The 17,888-nt window shown below is 44.5% G+C and overlaps 1 protein-coding gene across 2 annotated transcripts in view; it reads right to left on the bottom strand.

Moving 5' to 3' along the window:
• PUM24 (pumilio 24) overlaps window positions 1–16,606 on the bottom strand; it is a 54,983-nt gene extending 38,377 nt beyond the window's left edge. Inside the window, exons 1-2 of one of the 2 annotated variants that reach the window (XM_087675790.1) lie at window positions 16,198–16,606; window positions 16,045–16,098 (exon numbers count right to left, since the gene is read on the bottom strand). In XM_087675790.1, the coding sequence (XP_087531916.1) occupies window positions 16,045–16,098; window positions 16,198–16,512 (369 nt within the window). In that variant the 5' untranslated portion in view covers window positions 16,513–16,606. The remainder of the gene's footprint in view (window positions 1–16,044; window positions 16,099–16,197) is intronic. The other variant, XM_087675789.1, reaches the window with a different exon arrangement.
• Between the last annotated feature and the right edge of the window lie 1,282 nt (window positions 16,607–17,888).

Genomic DNA, 17,888 nt, shown 5'->3' with positions numbered 1-17,888 from the left:
CAGTCCGCCCCATGGAAGAAAGCTATGGAAGCTGAGTTGGAGGCTATTGAGAGGAATGGCACTTGGTCCCTTGTGCCATGCCCCCCGAAGAAGAAGGTGATTGGAGTCAAGTGGGTCTTCAAGAACAAATATCTCAGTGATGGTACTTTGGATAAGCACGAGGCTCGCCTTGTTGCTAAGGGTTTTGCCCAGCGCCCAGGGATTGACTGTCATGACACCTTTGCCCCCACAGCTCGTATGGCAACCATTAGAGCTGTTCTTGCTTTGGCTGGCCATAGGAGATGGCCTGTTTATCAGTTGGATGTGAAGTCGGCCTTCCTGAACGGTGATTTGAAGGAGGAGATCTACGTTGAGCAGCCTCCTGGCTTTGGTTCTTCAGATGGGAAAGTCTACAGGTTGAAGAAGGCCCTGTATGGTCTCAAGCAGGCCCCGCGAGCTTGGAACGAGAAGATTGATTCGTTCCTCCAGTCTCAGTTGGGATATCGGCAGTCCAAGGCCGATCCGCAGCTGTATGTTCACACTTCCGAGGATGGTTGTGTGCTGTTTGTATTATATGTTGATGATTTGATTGTCACAGGTGATGATGCACAGCAGGTCCAGGAGACAAAGTCAGCTTTACATCGGACGTTCGAGATGACGGATTTGGGGCTACTCCATTTCTTTTTAGGCCATGAGATTTATCAGTCTCAGAGGGGGATCTTTCTCTCCCAACAAAGATATGTACAGGAGCTCTTGGTGTCTTTTGAGATGGAAGATTGTCGGGCCCTCTCTACTCCTATGGATCCGAACTGGAAGGCCACTTCCCATTCAGCTTCTCCTTTGGCGGATGTGTCCCGCTATCGACAGTTGATAGGGTCTTTGATTTGGCTTCTCAACACCAGGGTTGATCTATGTTTTGCTGTTGGGCTCTTGGCAGGGTTCATGAGTGAACCTAAGACGGTGCATTGGCAGGCTGCTCAAAGGATACTTCGGTATCTCAGGGGGACGTCTGATTTGGGGATTCATTACCCTGCAGGGACAGATGGGTTAGATCTCGTACTTGCAGGTTGGAGCGACTCGGATTGGGCCGGTGACGTGGACCACAGGCGGTCTACAACAGGTTACTGCTTTACTTTGGGTGCAGGTGTTATTTCATGGAGTAGCAAGAAGCAGCCCACGGTAGCCCTTTCGTCTACTGAGGCGGAGTATCGAGCCGCGTCTTCCACCACATGTGAGGTTGTGTGGCTTCGGAGATTGTTGGAGGAGCTTGGGTGCCCCCAGACTCGTCCTACATTGCTGCGATGTGACAATGACAGTTGCATTGTCTTGGCGAGGAACCCTGTTTTTCATGCCCGGACGAAGCACATTGAGATTCAGTACCACTTCATCCGAGAAAAGCTTCTGGATGAGACCATCACTGTGGAGTATTGCAAGACGGAGGACAATCTTGCGGATCTGTTTACAAAGGCGCTTCCTCAGGCTCTCCTTCGGGCAACATTCCAGATCGCTCAGGCTTCTGCCCTGCCCAGGCTCTGAGAGGGGGTGTTAGAGATCATAGCCTGTTTGGTGGGCAGGCAGGCCTGCACAGTCGGACCAGCAGGCTGCTGCACAGTCGGACTGTGCAGTGGGACTGCCACGTGGCAGTCCGACTGCCTGCAGCCGACTTATTCCAGGCTGCGCCCCATTTCAGGCAGTTTTTCGGCTATATATTGCCGACGTTTCCAGCAGGCTGCCCACTCTTCTCTGTCGCAGATTACAGACCGGTGCTGTGCAGTTTTCTGTCTCTGTTCACAGATTTCAGACAGCAGACTGTGCAGACTGCAGCAGACTTCGAGGTGGACAGCAGGTCGCATCGTCGAGGTGGAGACACGCAGTCCAGCGCACTGCGCCCGTGTATATCTTTGTATTCAGCATTCTTTATACAGCAGATCTTCATTGTACACTGTCTCTTTCTCTCCCTTCTCTCTCTGCGTTCTCTCTCTCTCGGTCCTACGCTTCCGCACCGCTGCACTCTGACAAGGGGGGGGTTCCGTCGATGACGAAGAAGCACCTGTAATGGAACCATCAATCGGATCCTCAAAGGCCGAAGCCTCATCAAAGATCACATCCCTACTCACCTCAACCTTCCGCGTCGTCGGGTCGTAGAGCTGATATCCCTTCGTGGTCATGCTATAACCCACGAAGATAAGCTTTCTCGACTTAGAGTCGAACTTCGTCTTCCTCTTCTTCTTGTCCACATGGACAAAAGCATCGCACCCAAAGATGCGAAAATGGGACACGAAAGGCTTCTTCCCAAAGAAAGCCTCATAAGGAGTCATGTCCTGTAAAGCCGAAGTCGGAGAGCGGTTGCGAATATGCACCGCTGTAGCCACCGCCTCACCCCAAAGGAAATGAGGAAGACTCCTATGCTCCAGCATAGATCGGGCCATCTCCACCATGGTCTGATTCGCACGCTCCACCACACCATTCTCAGATGGTGTGTTCGGATGTGAATACTCCAGCCGAATACCATGATCCCTGCAAAACTGAGAGAAAAGGTGAGAAGTGAACTCGCCACCGTAATCAGCTCGAACGCCCATAACCTTGGAAGTTGTTTGGGTCTCCACAAACACCTGCCACTCACAGAAACGGGAGTACGCCTCGCTCTTATACGCCAAGAAATAAGGCCACACATAACGACTAAAGTCGTCCACAATCAGCATCAAATACCTGGCCTTCCCAAGGGAGGCCGTGCCCATAGGTCCGCAAAGGTCGGTGTGAACCAACTCAAGCGGAGAAGTAGCCCTCCTAGAAGCAACCTGAGGGTGAGGCTGCCTATGCTGCTTGCCCCTCAAGCAGCTAGGGCACAAAGTGTGAAGAGGAGGGAAATCTGGAAGTCCCTCCACCATCTTCCTCCTAGAAGCCCGCCGAAGAGAATCGAGGTTCAAATGACCATACCGAGCATGCCAAAGCAGCCCAAGCTCATGGGAAGTCCTCGCAACCAAGGCTGTGAGCGTATAAAGCCCACCTCCTGTGTACCTATCCAAAGAGCATCACCTATAGAAGCATCCTCCACTGTGACTGCATCCTGTGTAAAAATGACTCGGGTACCTAGCTGAGCAAGGCCATGCACAGATAATAGGTTAGAACCCAAATCAGGGACATAGAGAACTTTGGCGGAGGAAGACCGCCTGTCAGAAAACATAGGTAAAGTCCCCACGCCTCGTACAGGGACTGTAGAATTGTCACCAATGGTGACTATACCCCCTCTGGAACGAAGATCCTGAAGCCAATCCTGGCGGAAGGTCATATGTAAAGATGCTCCACTGTCGACGAGCCAAGGCTTCTCCAGAGTGGTAGAAGCTAGGGCTGTATCCTCCTCAATAAAGACATGCACAAACGCAGATTCTGTTGTGGCTGGGGCCGCCTTCGAGTCCTTCTCCTTAGGCTTCAAATGGGGATACTTCTGCCAACACTTCTCCTCGGGATGAGTGCCCTTCCCACAATGGGGACATTTGGGCTTCTTCTCCTTCGCATCCTTCTTGTCCTCCTCCTTCTTGTCCTTGGCCTTCTCCTTCTTTTGTTTCTTCTTCTTGCCGCCACCTGTACCGGCCGTAAATGCCTTGGTGGAGCCACTGGCTCCCACCTCTTTGAGTCACTCGTCATGCTCCAAGACAAGCGGGGAAAGCTCCTCCCATAGGAGTGTCTCACGGGTCCTCGAGGTGATGAGACTGATATAGAAGACATCATAACGGGGTGATGGCAGCTGAGTCAACAGAATCATCGCCATATCCTCAGACGATATCATACGACCAAGAGAGGCTAACTCGCCTCGCATATCCTCCATCTTTGTGATGTGCTCCTTCATGGAAGGAGAATCATCAAGACTGAGCATCCGCAACTTCTTCTCCAAGGAAATCTTGTGGGCAAACGTCTTGTGCTGGTACAAAGACGCAAGCTTCTTCCACACTGCCGTCGGGGTCTGTAACCTGTGAACATGTACAATAACGGAATCATGTAGACTCATAAAAAGAAAGGAACGGGCTCGAGAGTTGAGCCTATCCCGTAAGGCTGCACGGTCCATAGAGGTGCCATCGGACGAATCCGCGAGGGGGCGGTCGATGGGCGAAGAAACAAGCTCCCAAAGGTCAAATGTATCTAGGATGCATGCCACCTTGCACGACCAGAGGGAGTAGTTGGAACCATCCAACTTATCTTCCTTCGGAAAGGAAGGGAGAATCGGCACCTGAATGGAGGGAATCAAGAAAGGCATCCGCACATCTGAAGCAGTCTTCGCGGAAGATACCTTCGCGGTAGATGGAACCCTCTGAGATGCATGGACTGAAGAAGGACGAGTGCGAGGAGGTTCTTCCCGACGTCGAACCTCGTGATAATCCCGCCTCCGCTCAGAGGAATGATGAGAAAGAAGTTCATCCTCTGAGTCATCAAAGCCTGAAAACTGGTAAGACATCTTCCAATCTGCAAAATACCAAAGAAAGTTGTGCCGATGTCAAAATATGACCAGCAGTGTGGTCACCAACCACCAAGACGCAGGCTGATAATGCCTACAAACACCTGGATCTGCAAAACGCAAAGATAACTGATGATGATCACCAGAAAAGAGACCACCAACACCAGGAAACAGCCAGGAAATGAGTCGCCAGCAGGAAATGTGCTGCCTGGAGTGGTAGCGACCAGCAGAACTGCAAAATGCAGGCTGTAGATGAGTCGCCCAATAGAAGGAGGGACAGCCTGGTGGAAAATGCAAAGATGATGTGTCGCTGGATGACGTGGCAGACTCTGAAGACAGCGTTTACAGCAAACGCAGGAAGAAAAGCCTCCAACAAGGGCTGCTTGGGCAGTTGCTGATTAGATGACAGCAGCAGTGAGGTATCTCTCTTCAGTGGGTATGTCCTCCGTGCTCTCAATCAGGCGATGATACCATGTGAGAGTGCGCAACGGAAGAAGAACACGAACACAGAGGAGACGAGAGAGAAAGCAGGGAATGAAGGAAGAAAGTCTGCACTGACTGAGATGAATGCTGAATACACTGAAATGGACAGAGCAGTCCCTGCACGCAGCCCAGAGCGTTAGTGAGGGCACCAGAACAGACTGAAAGCAATGGCAGCACCAATGCCGGAGCGGGAGAGGACGGAGAGAGTGCTGAACCTGCAGAATACAATGCTGGGAATGACTGGGGGGCTGCTATATATAGCCCCAGGCCAGAAAACTGGCCGACCTGCCAAATCTGGCCGACCTGGCCAGATTTGGCCAACCTGCCCAGAAAACTGGGCCAACTGCACAAAAACAGCCCAGTATGGGCTGTGTGACTCCCGAAGGCTGAAGACTGACAAGAACAGCAACTAATAGACTGACAGAGCTCCTCTATCTACTGTCAGACTCTGACAGGAGCTCACAACCAGGAGATGACAGACTGAGAATGATAAAAGAGCAGGCTAACAGGACATATGTGTACAACTCACAGGTGCAGATGATGTCTGCACCCTCAAAGCATTTGCCACTCCAAACTTCGGGGGAAGCTTGTAGAGTACTGTTCCCACAAGATGTGCCTTTGGAAGGGTAGACTGCATGTCAAAGTTGGTCCTATGATTGTGTAAGACGGATCAAAAATGGTTCAATGGATCCTTCAGCTCAAACGTCATCTACTAAAGTTGGCCATAAAGGATCAATGCACACATGGTGGAAGGTGCCTCGTACATCTAAAGCATCCACCGTACTTCAAGAGATGCCCTGCAAGAGGTAATCACCCATAGGACTTCTTTAGAAATACATCGAAGTAGTGCAGAATGCGCACATGCATCATCCAAATCCCATGTAAACATAGCTTCCTCATGGTTGTCCTCATCAAAATCTTCGAGAATAGGAAAAGGACGGTGAGGCTGAGGAATGGCTCCATATACAATGTATTGGATCCGGTTTTGCACAAATCAAGTTTTCATCACAACACTCCATGTAAGATAATTAGGTCTACGTAACTTATCACCTGTAGAAGTGCACAGAGTAGCCATTTGGAAGGGATAAGAAAAGAAGACAAAAAGGAGAAGGTATACAAAGAGAGAAGGAAAAGGATGGTGAGGCTGAGGAATGGCTCCACATACAATGGACTGGATCCGCTTCTGCACAAATCAAGTTTTCATCACAACACTCTATGTAAGATAGTTAGGTTCGTGCAACTTATCACCTGTAGAAGTGCACAGAGGAGCCATCTGGAAGGGATAAGAAAAGAAGACAGAAATGAGAAGGTATACAAAGAGAGAAGACAGCCAACCAAACAACATAGATTGCACAAAAATAGAGTTCACACGCACTATTCACAAGCTGATCAGAAAAAATTTGACTGCAGAAAATTGAAAACAGCCAAAAGACAAAGTCAGATATCAACAGATGCTGCCACCCAGCCTCAGAGGATAGTTAATGCTGAAAATGCAGCAATAAAATATTCAAAAACTGAAAACGCAAGCTGGACAGACATTAAATGCTGACACAAGCTGCCATACAGGCATTAAATGTTAAGCGCATCAACTTGCAAAGGGAGCAGTCCCGGGATCAGCAATGGTATAGACGGTCTGTAATCAGCAAAGAAACATGCAGCAGGAGCCTAGATCCTACAATCTACTGCCATGTCAGAAGTGGTGCAACAATGGAAGCATAGACAAGTGCTGAAATAAATTGCTGAACGCAAGTTAGAAGAGAAAGAAAATAGAAGAACACTGCAAAAGAAGAGAACTCAGAATGTGCTTGGGAAATGGAATCCATATACCAAACATGAGATAGTCGCATACAAACAGTGAGCCAGTGTCTGCAAGGGCATTGACACAGGCTCCTCTCTCCAATGGAAATCCACCTTAAGAATTGTTAGATGCCGGTCAGTATTAGATGCGGGGGACTTCTCCTAAGTGCCCCCTCTATTATCAGTCATAAAGCACGAGAGAGTCGTTTCTATTTCTCCTCCCAGCCACGTCTAGGAAGTGCTGGCTAGACTTTCCCCAAGTCGTGTCTCTCCCCCGCCAGCTGTCTCCTTAAGGTGGGTTATACTATTTTAGATCTCACTCACTTCCTAGACTCCCCTTGACCCCATTCGGGTGCCCAAGGCCCCCGCACGGTCTTCTCTCGCACTTGTTCCCCCAGTATTACACCATAAATGTAACATTTCCTTCCCTTAAGAATCGGTTTCGTCCTAGAAAACGATACTTGGAAGGTCCAATTGTAAATTGGGAAACCTTTTCCTTAAAGTACTTACTCGCTCCCATATTGAGCTTTCTTCTGAATAATCTTTCCATTTGACCAGATATTCTTGATAAATAGTATTCCTTGTTCATCTATTACAAACATTTAAAATTCTTTCTGGTTCATGTGGATTAGATTGGTCATCTAATAGCTCCTCAATGTTATCATTTAAGATTAGATTATCTATATCACCCAACTTCTTTCTTAGCTTACTTACATGAAAAACTGGATGTGTTTTACTACCAACAGGTAGTTGGAGCTTGTAAGCCTTTTCCCCCACCCTCTTAAGTATTGTGAAAGGACCACAATACCTAGGTGAAAGCTTTGGACATCCTCCCGTTTTCATGGTTTTAGTTTGTTCAAGCACCTTAAGATAGATCAATTCTCCTTCCTCAAAGGAGATGTCTCTTCGATGAGGATCTGTATAAGCTCTTGCTCGATTTTGAGCTTTTTTAATATTTTCTTGAGCACATTTTAACATATTATTCGTATCCTCCAAAAAGTCCTTGGCTGCTTGACCTTTTCCTTATGCAGTCCTACTGCATGAGAAGCTCTGGGCTGAAACCCATACATTAGCATAAATGGACTATATCCAGTGGAAGAGTGCTTGGCACTATTATATGCAAACTCTGCTATCAGTAGATACTCTTCCCAATTAGTTTGCCTTTTACTTACATATGCTCTGAGCATATCTTCAAGGATTTGGTTAACCCTTTCAATTTGCCCATCAGTTTACAGGTGCTCCGCCGTACTCATGCTAAGTTTAGTATCCAACTTCCTAAATACAGCACGAGAAAATTGACTATCAAATTTTCTATCTCAATCAGAGACTATATTTGCCGGAAGGACATTCAATTAGTATATGTTCTCTATGAATAATCTAGCCAATTCTAGTGTTTTAACATCAGTTGAAGTTGGAATAAACCTAGCCATTTTGGTTAACCTATCCACAATCACCCACACAGAGTCATGTTCTCTCTGTGTTCTGGGTAACGGGACAATAAAGTCCATGGAGATACTCTCCCATTTTTCCGAAGGAATCTCTAATGGGTGGAGAAGTCCTCCCTTTCAGTTTGCCCATCAGTTTGCAGGTGCTCTGCCGTACTTATGCTAAGTTTAGTATCCAACTTCCTAAATACAGCATGCCAAAATTGACTCTCAAATTTTCTATCTCGATCAGAAACTATATTTGCCGGAAGGCCATACAATCAATAAATGTTATCTATGAACAATCTAGCCAATTCTGGTGTTTTAACATCAGTTAAAGTTGGAATGAACCTAGCCATTTTGGTTAACCTATCCACAATCACCCACACAGAGTCATGCCCCCTCTGTGTTCTGGGTAATAGGACAATAAAGTCCATGGAGATACTCTCCCATTTTCCCGAAGGAATCTCTAATGGGTGGAGAAGTCCTCCCATTTTCAATCTTTCAGCTTTATTAACCTGACATTTATTACATTTGACCACATAGTCAAGGACGTTCTTATTCATTCCAGGCCAATTGAACGGCCTTTTAATAAGACTATAAGTCTTATTAACTCCTGGATGTCCCGCACTAGGGGTATCATGACACTCAAAGAGTATCTAGCGCCTAGAACCATCTTTTTTCTTTACCAATAAAATTGGGGAAGCCCAAGGTGAATTGCTCGGTTGTATAAACCCTTTATCAAGGTAATCCTTAATTTGTCTTTCAACTTCTTGGTGCTGTGTTTCACTTAGCTTATAAGGTGGTTTAGAAATAGGGTGTGTATCCCTATCTATGTCAATTGGGTGATTTACATCACCCCTATCTAGAGGAAGGCCACTTGGTAAATCAAAAGGAAACACATCTTTAAATTCATCTAACAAACCACTTAATTCATTACTAACATTCAACTCACAAACATAAGAAAATTGTTGCTTTATATTACAAAAAGTAAAAGTGTCCTGTACAGGAAGGGACAACTAGCCCATCTGTAAGCTGATGCATATCATAAAGTAGCTTATGCAACCAAGCTACCTCACATGCAGCCATTGCTGCACCCCTGTACTCAGCCTCTGTGCTGGATAAGGCAACTGTAGGCTGTTTCTTGCTGCTCCAAGTGACTGCAGCACTCCCAAAAGAGAACACATATCCACTGGTAGATCGTCTATCAGAAATACTAGCAGCCCAATCAGCATCAGTGTATCCATGCAACTGTATCTGTACCCCAGTCTCATAAAATAGTCCATACTGCAATGTGGACTTCACATACCTGAGTATGCGTCTAGCCGCATCCAAATGCGGTTTCCTTGGAGCTTGCATAAACTGACTTACCAGTCCAACAACATAGCTCAAATCTGGCCTGGTAATAGTCATATAAATCAAGCTTCCTACTATGCGTCTGTACATAGTAGGGTCTTCCAGAAGCTCACCTGTATCTGTGCTCAACTTCACATATATACCTCACAAGCTTCCTTCTTTATCAGCTTCTAAACTTCAATGGAACACATCAAAGGGTTATCAGATACATCATGTACACCTTGAATCACAAAAGTCTTACCATCCCTTTCAAATTCCAATGTATTATGATGATCACTACGCTTTAAGGATGGTTCCAATCCCCATAGCCACTCCCTCCCTAAAGCAACATCGGCTCTTTCCATATTCATAATCTGGAAATCAAGTTGATATTTATATCCTTGGAGCTCAATTTCCAAATTGAACACCATTGTATCCCATATTTTATTATCCTAACCTTACATCATACGAACAACATATCGATGCCCACTCTTTTGTTGGGGAAGTTTCAATTTTTTGACAAGTGAATAATTTATGAAGTTGTGGGTAGCAGAGTCATCAATCGTGGCTCTAACCCTCTTTCCAGCTATCAATCCATGCACTATCTGTACGGTGCCAAGCTTTCTTTTTTAGCCTTATCAAAGTCATCTTGACTTAACTTCGGCCTTACATATTGTTTCTTTTCAAAGGGTTGTTTCTTACCCTTAAGGAATGGCATTTTCCTTTTAAATTTGCCTACAAATTTTGAGGCTTCAAATTCCTTAGTCTTAGGCTCCGTATTAGTGAGACTAGTGAGTGCACCTGGACGTGTATTATCTTCATTGATTAATGCAAATTTAATTGCCTCTTCAAGCGTCTTAGGTGAACTCCTTTTCACTTCCTTTTTACAGGCCTTATCTAGTCCCCTTATGAATCCTCTTGTCTTTTGAAATTCATCTATTCCCTCCAATTTGAGCAGATCGCGTGGGAATAAGACCTGCCGGGCAGGAACGCACGATAAGGATGGGATTAAACACCCCCCCGCCAGGTCACGTATGAACAAACTATGACCACCGTTGTAACTTTAAAGCGGGATTTCGCCCGACACGACTTGCGCCGTTCTATGGCTTCCACCGTCCCACAGTGATCGCGGAACGAAGAAACGACTTGCGTCGTCCCACCGTGATCACGGGGCGAAGACTACAGACGAAGCGCGATTGAAGCAGCTGAGACGGGTCCCGATCACATTTCAATGGAACAGAAACTGCTCTAATACCAGTGTTAGATGCCGATCAGTATTAGATGCAGGGGACTTCTCCTAAGTGCCCCCTCTATTATCAGTCATAAAGCACGAGAGAGTCGTCTCTGTTTCTCCTCCCAGCCACGTCTAGGAAGTGCTGGCTAGACTTTTCCCAAGTCGTGTCTCTCCCTCGCCAGCCGTCTCCTTAGTGTGAGTTATACTATTTTAGATCTCACTCACTTCCTAGACTCCCCTTGACCCCATTCGAGTGCCCAAGGCCCCCGGACGGTCTTCTCTCGCACTTGTTCCCCCAGTATTATACCATAAAAAGAACAAGAATGATGATGGTTGATAAGGAGAAGGAGCCCCAAACTAAATAGGTATGAAATCCACCCGAAGAATGATGATGGCTGATAACAAGGAGGAGGAGCCCCAAACTAAATAGATATGAAATAGGCCTAAGGGGCAGCTAGTCATGCTGGCCAACTCGCATAAAATGCCACACATAAATCACTAAAATAATGCCTAAATAAAAAACAATGTGTCCAAACCTGACAAGCATGCACAAACTCACACATGAGCTAACAAGGGCATCTCAAATACAACTCTCTTTATGAGTTGACGTGTCGTCAAATGGTTGAGAGCCTTCCACGTCTAAAGCTATCTAAAGATATCTATGAAGCACGTCAACTCAAGCAACAGCATCATACCCCATTCCCGCAACAATCCACACAAAGCTGAGATGCCTCTTAGATTGAATCATGTTGATCTTTGTGGGCCAACATCCATTGCCGCCTTGAACAGCGGGCTATACTTCTTTTTGATAGTGGATGATCATTCTAGATACATGTGGGTGCACTTTCTCAAGCATAAGTCCAAGGCATTTATCTATTTCTCTACTTCATTGATTCATACCCAAATATCACGTAGGATGCATGAGGAGTGATAGTGGTGGCAAGTTTATCTCCCGCAAGTTTTCCAAGTTTCTACAAGAGCATGCTATCTCTCACTAGCTTACCTCTACCAACTCCCCCTCTCAATATGGAATCATAGAGCGTAGGAACCGGACCATCAAGAAAATGGCACACTATGCTATTCGCAGCAAAGCTCCCTGAGCGCCTTTGGATCGAGGCTGTTAACACTTTAACCTATCATTTGTTCGATCCTCAAATAAACAAGCTAATCGTTAAAAGAGATGTAGTTTTTTATGAGAGGGATATTGAGAGAGTGCTTTTGAGCTGGGTTTACTGCTGCTCCTCACCTTTCCACAAATTCTTTGGCTCCCAAGCCCCCTTCGCAAGACCCGTTACCTCAACGTACTGGCAGATCATGCAAGATTCACATATCCTACCACTGAATTCCACTCCAAAGGGCCCTAAACATCTACTCGGCTTGCACCTCAAGCTTCATTTACATCAATATTTACAACTGATTACATAGCACATTTTGAGGCCAATAGTTGTCAACAAGCAGCCCTTTAGCAACCCCAATAGCAAGAGGCCATGGAGAAGGAGCCAAAGAGTCTTGATCAAAATGAGACTTGGACTTTGGTGGATTGTTCAAGCACAAGAAAGTCCTCAAGATGAAGTGGATTTTTAAGACCAAGCTAAAAGCTGATGGGACTTTAGACAAGTACAAGGCTCGCCTTGTAGTACAAGGCTTTCAACAAAGCAAGGCATTAATTATGGAGAGACCTTTACTCTTACTGCGCGGTTGATCTCCTTCTATTTGCTGGTTGCACTAGCCGCTCACCACAGTTGGCCAATCTATCAAATGGAGAGACCTTTGCTCCTACTGTGTGGTTGATCTCCTTCTCTTTGCCGGTTGCACTAGCCGCTCACCACAATTGGCCAATCTATCAAATGGAAGTGAAAAGTGCCTTTCTGAACAGTTATCCAGAGGAAGAAGTCTGTGTGGAGCAACCAACCGATTTATCTTTTGCTGACTAGAAAGACAAGGTCTTTCACTTGTCCAAACTCTTTATAGGCTAAAGCAAGCGCCACAATCTTGGTTCCATCATTCTACCCCTTATGACCTGAACTTATATACCTATATTACTTCAAAGAGGGTCTACTATATCCTGCTATATCTAGATGACTTACTTATTATTGGCTCAAATTCCACTGCCATAATGAAAAGTAAGGCCAAGCTTTGAGCTAGAATTAAGATGGCAAGGCCTCAGTGTGTTGTCTTACTTTTTGGAGATGGAGGTAGACAGATATAGAATATGTATTTTTGTATCGCGGCAGAAGTACACCCTTTAGTTGGTAGATCGATATTGCCAAGATCTGACATGGCTTCTGGCCAGGTCTCTCAATTCAACTGTCCACTTATCTAAGGATAACCTAGGTCAGCCCTTCAATGAGCACACCTATAGATTTGTAGTAGGGAAATTGCTTTGGTTAATTCACACTAGGCCAGATTTAGCATAGTCAATTAGTTTACTCAATCGGTTTTACACTACACCTAGGATGTCACACTAGATTGCATGTCTTCGTGTTTTGAGATATTTGTGATGTACCTATTCTTATGGTCCGACTTATGGTTCTAGTTTATGTTTGCAAGGATACACAGGTTCTTATTGGGCAAGAGATCCTGACACCCCGACATTCCCATGGTAGCTACATCTTTACCTTGGGCACCGCTCCCATCTCTTGGGCTAGGCATGCGGCTTCCACAGCCAAGGCTTAGTAATGGGCTCTCTTTGATGATCATTGAGGCTATCTTCATGTGGAGCTTATTGGCGGCGCTTCAATTCCCATGTGTTGCACCAACAATCCTCTACTAAGACAATCAAAGTGCAATTGTGCTAGCCGGTAAACCCATTATCACACCTTGGGCACGACACGGTGGAATACATTTCCATTTTACCAAAGAACAAGTTGAGCTAGGCACCATACACCTAGAGTTTGTGCCTTCATCAAACAATTTTACAAATATATTGACCAAGGCAATTAATCTGCCAATGCTCTCCTCTGATTGTTCCAACATCCACATTGCTGTGTTTACTACTGCCAGACGTCTTCAAAGGCTGCCTTGTTGCGTTTTGAGATCCGTCAGAGTACAACACACTCTCCAACTCATTAGCTCTACCTCAATCCTCAAGAAACTAGAGTTCGAGGTAAAGTATTCATCCACTATATAGTGTGTTTGCTGCATGAGCATTGTATTATACAAATTCATTCATTTATGATCTTCATTGTATTCATTCTCTCTGAGTTACCCTAACCCTAATTGTGTTCTCTTCAATTTGTGCTTTGTCATATGATCATATTTGTATTTTTGTGTTAAGGTATTTCTTTACATTTTCTCTCACTCTATACTCCTGAGAAGGGCCTCTCCTCTCTTGCTCGAACTACCCTCAACGGCTCCCCATGCCTCGTATTTATAGCTAAATTGAAGAAGAAGGATTGTGGCCAAGAAGAAGAGCTTTTTATGGAGGGTATCTTAGCAAATCAGCAATCTAGAAGCTTTCAAGATACAATCTGATGCTGGCAATTTGATCTTTGAGGTCTAGAGAGGCTGCCAGAGATGTCAGCCAAAGATGTCATGATTGATTCGCCTAGCTCTTGGATGATCTTGCTTTAATCCAAGCCTCTCGTCAAATTGAGAAGAGGGGGAGATTGTTGGAGTTAACTACTGAATTAGTGAAGGTGAATTCAAGCCTTTTGATACAAAATCAGGGATGCCAAAATTGGGGATTCATGGCGCCATTTTTTTCAATAAAAAAAAGAGGGGTTGGGCGGGGGGGGGCGTTCTCCACCGGCGTGTATCGATTCCACCCATATCTCTTGAGCAATAGTCAAATGCTCAATATGGCCTATCATAGCCAGAGTACAAGAGAAATAGAAACAATCAAATGTAGACATTCCATCTGTCCTAATGTGCATGTACCTTTGCCAACTCGGCTTTCTCTTCAAAAAAAAACTTGAATACATCACAAGCTATAGGACGGTCTATGATCTCAATCACAAGCTCCATCAAATCATAGAACTCCAAGAAGGTAAGCATCATTACCTACCACATGCGGTAATTCTCCCCATTAAGCTTTTGATCTTAAGAAAGAGCCAGCAACACAAGGACATTATGGTCCATAATAGCCTTAAACTCCATGTCAAGCTCACAAGAAATTGTCATTGAATAGCATGCACAAAAATGAGGGCAGTCCCCCTCTAATTCCAAAAACACAGCCTACTAGAGCTTTCTGTACTTGTCTCGAACTTGTTTCAACTACCAGAGGTGGTCAAAATGCAAAATCTTTACCAAAAGGCTAAAAACACGGCCTTTTCTCCTTCGAGAACAGCAAAAACCTACAAAAAAAACAACTTTGCTACCTTTTGGAGTGACAAGAAGCAACCCACAATTACCCTATCATCTATAGAGGCCAAGAATCGAGGAGCTTCTCTCTCTCTCTCTCTCTCTCTCTCTCTCTCTCTCTCTCTCACATGTGCACTTCTCTATTTTAGTCTCGTCATATGCTTCCACATTCACTACACTCCTGACACGGTCTGCCACATCTCATGGCCTAAGAAAAAAATATAGAAGATTCGTTCAAAAAGGTTGATTTCACATACAAATGATAGATTGGCCATCTCCTATGGCTTCGTAGAGCAAATCAATATGAATGGTAGCTATTTGAACGGTATGAACAAATGTGTCATTAAAATCAACACTTGGCTTTTGTGCAAAACCTTTCCCCACCAAGCAAGCCTTATGTTTGTCTAACGAGCCATCGCTTTGATATTTGGTCTTGAAGACCCATTTCACTCCAATCATTTTGTGATAAACGGGCTTTGCACAAGCTACCATGTGTCATTCTCATCTATAGCGTCCACTTCCTATTCCACAGCCTTCCGCCAATGATCATACTTCAAAGCCTCACCAACTAATCTATCATGGCATAAGTCATCAACCCATAATTGATATGTGATAACTCCCCTATATGTGCCTAGTTCCAATGCGACTACAACGGATCCTACAGCTCCCACTCTAGCACGGGACTAGGGTCACAATCCCAATTTATTATACGCTACTAATATTGAAGCCCAACAAGGCCCTTGCATAGGATCACCAAATCATTATCACAATTCACATATTAGCACAATAAAGGGAAGTAAAGTATCTAACAATAAACATCATTGTCAATTCGTAGTGCATTTACTCATTACCACAATAAGTATGCATATTACTTGCCCTTTCATTATGTAATTCACCTCTCTTATGCAGGAAGCATTCACTAATCCATCACCAACTTCTCAATAATACAATTGCTCACCAAGCACACGGCAACAAACTAGTATCTGGTTCCTTTTCAGTTGACTGGAAGATAGGGAAGCACTGCAGTAAACAAAGCATACCTTCCCAAGTTCAAATAATGGCTTTGCACGCTTTTTCCTCTTTTCGAGAAGTCTCTGCAAACAAGCATGAGCACTACATCATCAGAATGGGAACTCCAAGGGACAGCAAGCAGTTCTTTCAAAACAACAGAAAACGAAGGAGAAAGCAGGTACTTTTTTCAACAACTTCCTGCTGGAAGCACTATCGGATGTTGAAGCATGACTCTCGGTTGCTTTTCCTTCTTGAGGACGCTTGGCCGGGTTCAAGCCTTTGCGAGGGGCCTCACCTTGAGGCTTCTTGTGCGTCATCTCCTTCTTTGACGGCTTCTTCCATTGGAAGCCTGAAGGAGAAGGCTTTGAGGTGGCCGGCCCTTTCTTCTTGCTTTCCGTCTGCTTGCTGCCAGCTCTCTTGAACTTCGGGCCAACAGCCTTGAGGGAAGCTCTTTCTCTCTCTTTTCCTCCATTCAATCGCACCTTCCTCGCTCCCATCGTCGCTTACTCTGTGTTAGCTCCGGAGCTCCGCTTACACGGGCAACGAAAGCTATAATGCGTTTTCCTACCCCCAAAAACCATAATATAGAGTCGAGAAAATTATGTGCAACGTAAACACCCATACAAAGGGTAAAGGGACCAATAAAGTAACACACTCTAAAAGCAAATTAAACCCCAACCCAATTCCATTGACACTTTTCCATAGAAGCTGTACATGTTTTAGCCATTTAAAGTTATGATACGAGTTCTTATATATTACTAGCATTTCACACGCGCTTCACGCACACGAGATGCTAGGCCGCTTCAAGGCAGCGAAACTCTATAAGCAAATTAAATCCCAACCCAATTCCATTGACACTTTTCCATAGAAGCTACACATGTTTTAGCCATTTAAAGTTATGATACGAGTTCTTAAATATAAGGGATAGGTTCGGGAAGCCCTCTGGAGGTTCGGGGCTTTTCGAACGTATAGCTAAAATAATATAATAGTGAAGCGGCAATTAAAGTTGTTATGCTATCGCACTGCAACTTCGCTCAACAATCCATTTCGCATCTTTCTCTCAAAAAATATTTAAATTTTAAAAAGAATTTTCTCTTTTCTCTTTTTCTCCATCTCTCTTTCTCTTTTCCTCTTTCTTATTATTATTATTCTTCTCTCTCTGCCCCCCCTCCTCTCCTTTTCTTCTCTCTCCTCTTTTTTCCTTTTTTGTCTTCTCTCTTTAATTTTTTTCTTTTCTCTTTCTTTTAAATTTTATCTTTCATCTCTCTATAATTCTCTCTGTGTTCAAATTCTCTCTCTTCTTCTTATTATTTTCTCTCTCTCATTTTTTTCTCTATGTCCCCCCTCTCTCTTCTCTTGTCCCTTTTTTCTTTCTCTCTCTCTCTCTCTTTCTTAAATTTTATATTTCCTCTCTCTATAATTCTCTTTCTCTGTGTTCCCCCTCTCTCTCCCTCCCTCTCCTCTTCTTTCTTTCTTTTTTTCTGTGTGTGTGTGTGTCTCTCTCTCTCTCTCTCTCTCTCCCCTTATTTTAATTAAAAAGATTCTCTTTTTTTCTTTTCTCTTTCTTTTAAATTTTATCTTTCCTTTCTCTATAATTCTCTCTTTATAATTATTCTTCTTATTTTCTCTCTCATTTTCTTCTCTCTGTCTCTCTCCCCCCTTTCTCCTCTCTTTTCTTTTTTTCTTTTCTCTCTCTCTCTCTCTCTCTCTCTCTCTCTCTCTCTCTCTCTCTCTCTCTCTCTTAAATTTTATATTTTCTCTCTTTACAATTCTCTTTCTTTCTTTTAAATTTTATCTTTCATCTCTCTATAATTCTCTCACACTGTGTTTAAATTCTTTCTCTTCTTCTTCTTATTTTCTCACTCTCATTTTC

Source organism: Lygodium microphyllum, chromosome 4 (genome assembly GCF_053477565.2).
Source record: "Lygodium microphyllum isolate KBCC chromosome 4, Lygodium_microphyllum_v1.1.10, whole genome shotgun sequence".
Lineage (NCBI taxonomy): Eukaryota > Viridiplantae > Streptophyta > Polypodiopsida > Schizaeales > Lygodiaceae > Lygodium > Lygodium microphyllum.
The sequence above is the reverse complement of the archived record's forward strand: the minus strand, read 5'-3'. Positions and strand labels throughout refer to the sequence as shown.